This window comes from Palaemon carinicauda, chromosome 29 (assembly GCF_036898095.1).
Source record: "Palaemon carinicauda isolate YSFRI2023 chromosome 29, ASM3689809v2, whole genome shotgun sequence".
NCBI classification, from domain to species: domain Eukaryota; kingdom Metazoa; phylum Arthropoda; class Malacostraca; order Decapoda; family Palaemonidae; genus Palaemon; species Palaemon carinicauda.
The window spans coordinates 92,053,235-92,056,236 of NC_090753.1; the positions used below are offsets into that span (position 1 = coordinate 92,053,235).

The window sequence follows — 3,002 nt, forward strand, 5'->3', positions numbered from 1 at the left end:
TTTATGTATTATAAATTATCTAAAAAAAAATAGCTTGAATCCATTTTCTATTAAACATCCAGTTAATGTAAAATAATCATAAAATACAAATATAGAATAATTATACAAATTAATAATAACTAATGGTTGATTTAATTCAGTTATTCATATAAAAAATCTTGTGGATTTCCTCGTAAAATCAAACTTTAAGACTAAAATTACAACAAAAGTTATTAAACGTATGACATGTAGAATTTTTTTTTCTTTTTTTTTTCAGCGTTTTGCTTTTTACTTCAATATCAATCAAAATGCTCTTTCAGTAATTGTTTTAGTAGTAGTTATTTGCATTTATTGAAGCACTGATCATTGAACTAAAAATAGAACAAAGATTATCAAACATATGACGCGTAAGAATTTTTTTTCTTTTTCTAGCGTTTTGCGTTTTTCTTCAATATCAATTGAAATACTCTAAGTAATTGTTTTAGTAGTAGTGATTTTCATTGAACTTACTCAAATTGTAATGTATCAGACATTGCCTGTACTATATCTCCCATCAGCCCCCCAACAGAGATTCTTTTATTTTCGTCTTCCGTGAGAATGGTCCAAGGTGTTGTCTGTAAGCAAAGAGTATATTAGACAAATTAAGGAAATATTTTCATTAATATTTACCCTAAAAATCATCTAAAGTCTCCATACATTATAAAATAAGTTAGTGTCTTATCTAGACATTGTTATTATTTTCGTCTTCCGTGAGAATGGTCCAAGGAGTTGTCTGTAAGCAAATGAAAGATTAGACAAAATATGAAGAAACATTTTCATTAATTTTTAGTTTTTGCATTAATTTTAATTCATTTGGGAGCGATTTCAACGTTTCAGATGCTATCTCAATAGAGTTTTTGCATTAATTTTATCAATATGGAAGCGATTTGAAAATTCCAGATGCGGTCTCAAAAGAGTTTTGCATGAATATTATTCATCTGAAAGCGATTTTAATGTTTCTGACTCAGTCTATATAGTTTTCCATTGATTTTATTCATCTGGAAGCGATTTTAACATTTTAACGTTTCAGATGTTGTCTCAAAAGAGTTTTTGCATTAATTTTACTCTTCTGGAAGCGATTTTAACTTTTCATATGCTGTCTGAATAGAGTTTTTGCATTAATTTTATTCATCTGGAAGCGATTTTAACGTTTCAGATGCTGTCTCAATAGAGACATCTATCTGAAGTCTCCATATATTACAAAGTAAGTTAGTGTCTTATCCAGACAATTACGGTCGTTAAGAATCGTTTTCTGTCTATAAGAACCGATGCTGTAACGCAAGTGGCCTTTGAAAATCTCGCTACCTGGAAACGACTTTCAATTTATGTTTTTACCACATCCCAGAAAACCGCTTTCTCGTTGCTAGGAATAATTTGTAGAGATCTTTCAAACTAATAACCAAGACTTATGACTTTTCAGGGAATGATACTTAGAACTTCCAATTACTTTAAAACTTTTTAGTTGGTTTTTATTAGCAATTTTTTTTGACGAATTCCAAAATTTCGGGAATTTTTAGAAAATGGTTTGAAGACTTTTATGGTTAATGGGTTTATTGAGATACAATTTAGGCTTCCAAGTTGATACACAAACTTATGATGCTTCTGAATGTTCATGAATGCTTAGAAGGTTCAGGAGTGCTTAGAAGGTTCAGGAGTGCTTAGAAGGTTCAGGAGTGCTTAGAAGGTTCAGGAGTGATTACAAAGTTCAGGAGTGCTTACAAAGTTCAGGAGTGCTTAGAGTGTTCAGGAGTTCTTAGAATGTTCAGGAGTGCTTACAAGGTTTAGGAGTGCTTAGAAAGTTCAGGAGTACTTAGAAAGTTCAGGAGTACTTAGAATGTTCAGGAGTGCTTAGAAGGTTCAGGAGTGCTTAGAAATGAAAGAGATGAGCCGAAGACATCTAGTGGTACTGAATTGAATGCTAATATACAGTACTTAGAATAATATAGATATTCAGAGGATGCAGTAATTAGTCATTTCTAAGTGTCATAAGATCTTGAACATTGATATTTTACGTGACTGAGACCTTGGAACTTGTTACAGAGGGAATAATTACAGTGATAGTAAACAAAACAATACCTATTTGCATTTGCACAAATAAATTACGGCAGATTTACTATTTAAAACATCCCTCGTTACACAATGAACCTCTTATAATTCGCCTAAGCTTGGTTTCGAGACAACAGTCCTTACCTGCCTGACACCAACCCTGAGTATAGGACGCTCAGAAGCCATCTCGGATCTAGCTAGTGTACCCCAGTAAGCAGAAATAGTTGAGAGTGTATTAGTTAGTGTAAGCTGTTACGACTAAGTAGTCTGTAGAAACCAATCTCACTAGTGGAACGCGAGATTTAAAAAACCCACCAATAAGAGGGTTCTTTTTCTATTGGGCGAGCTGTTGATTGGTGAAGATTGTTAAAGGGGCGGAGCTACTATTAGGAACTCCTCGGAGGTGTACTACTGTGAGGAAAGAATTTGACCTTTTAAGAAATTCTGTGATTTCTCTGATTTATGATTTTTTCTTTGGTTGTCGATGATGCTGGATCTTTTGATTAGAAATTAAAATATTGATAAATTAATTAACTAAAAAAAAAAAAATTAAAAAATTGATAATTTAAGAAAATACAAAATAAAAAAAAATAAAAAAGATAAAAAAAAAATTAAAAAAAATAAAAATTAAAAAATCGAAAAAATTCAAAGATATAAATACAATTTGATTGGAATACGTTTCTCATTGGAACTAATTATTAGGATATCTATCATTAATATCATTAAATTTGAGATACAAAAAAAATAAAAGGTTAAAAATTAAAAAAATAAAGTTTAAAAAATTGAAAAAATTTAGAATTAAAAAAAAATAAAAAATAAAATTTGATTGGAATAAGTTTCTCATTGGAACTAATTATTAAGATATCTATCATTAATATCATTACATTTGAGATTCAATTATATGTATGCCTTACTCATCCATACTTGTAATAACTATT

The 3,002-nt window shown here is 30.0% G+C and overlaps 1 protein-coding gene across 1 annotated transcript in view; it reads right to left on the reverse strand.

Moving 5' to 3' along the window:
• The window catches only part of LOC137622721 (probable glutamate receptor), a 31,229-nt gene extending 28,979 nt beyond the window's left edge, over nt 1-2,250 (reverse strand). Inside the window, exons 1-2 of the mRNA XM_068353314.1 lie at nt 2,209-2,250; nt 490-593 (exon numbers count right to left, since the gene is read on the reverse strand). Of these exons, the coding sequence (XP_068209415.1) occupies nt 490-593; nt 2,209-2,250 (146 nt within the window). The remainder of the gene's footprint in view (nt 1-489; nt 594-2,208) is intronic.
• Between the last annotated feature and the right edge of the window lie 752 nt (nt 2,251-3,002).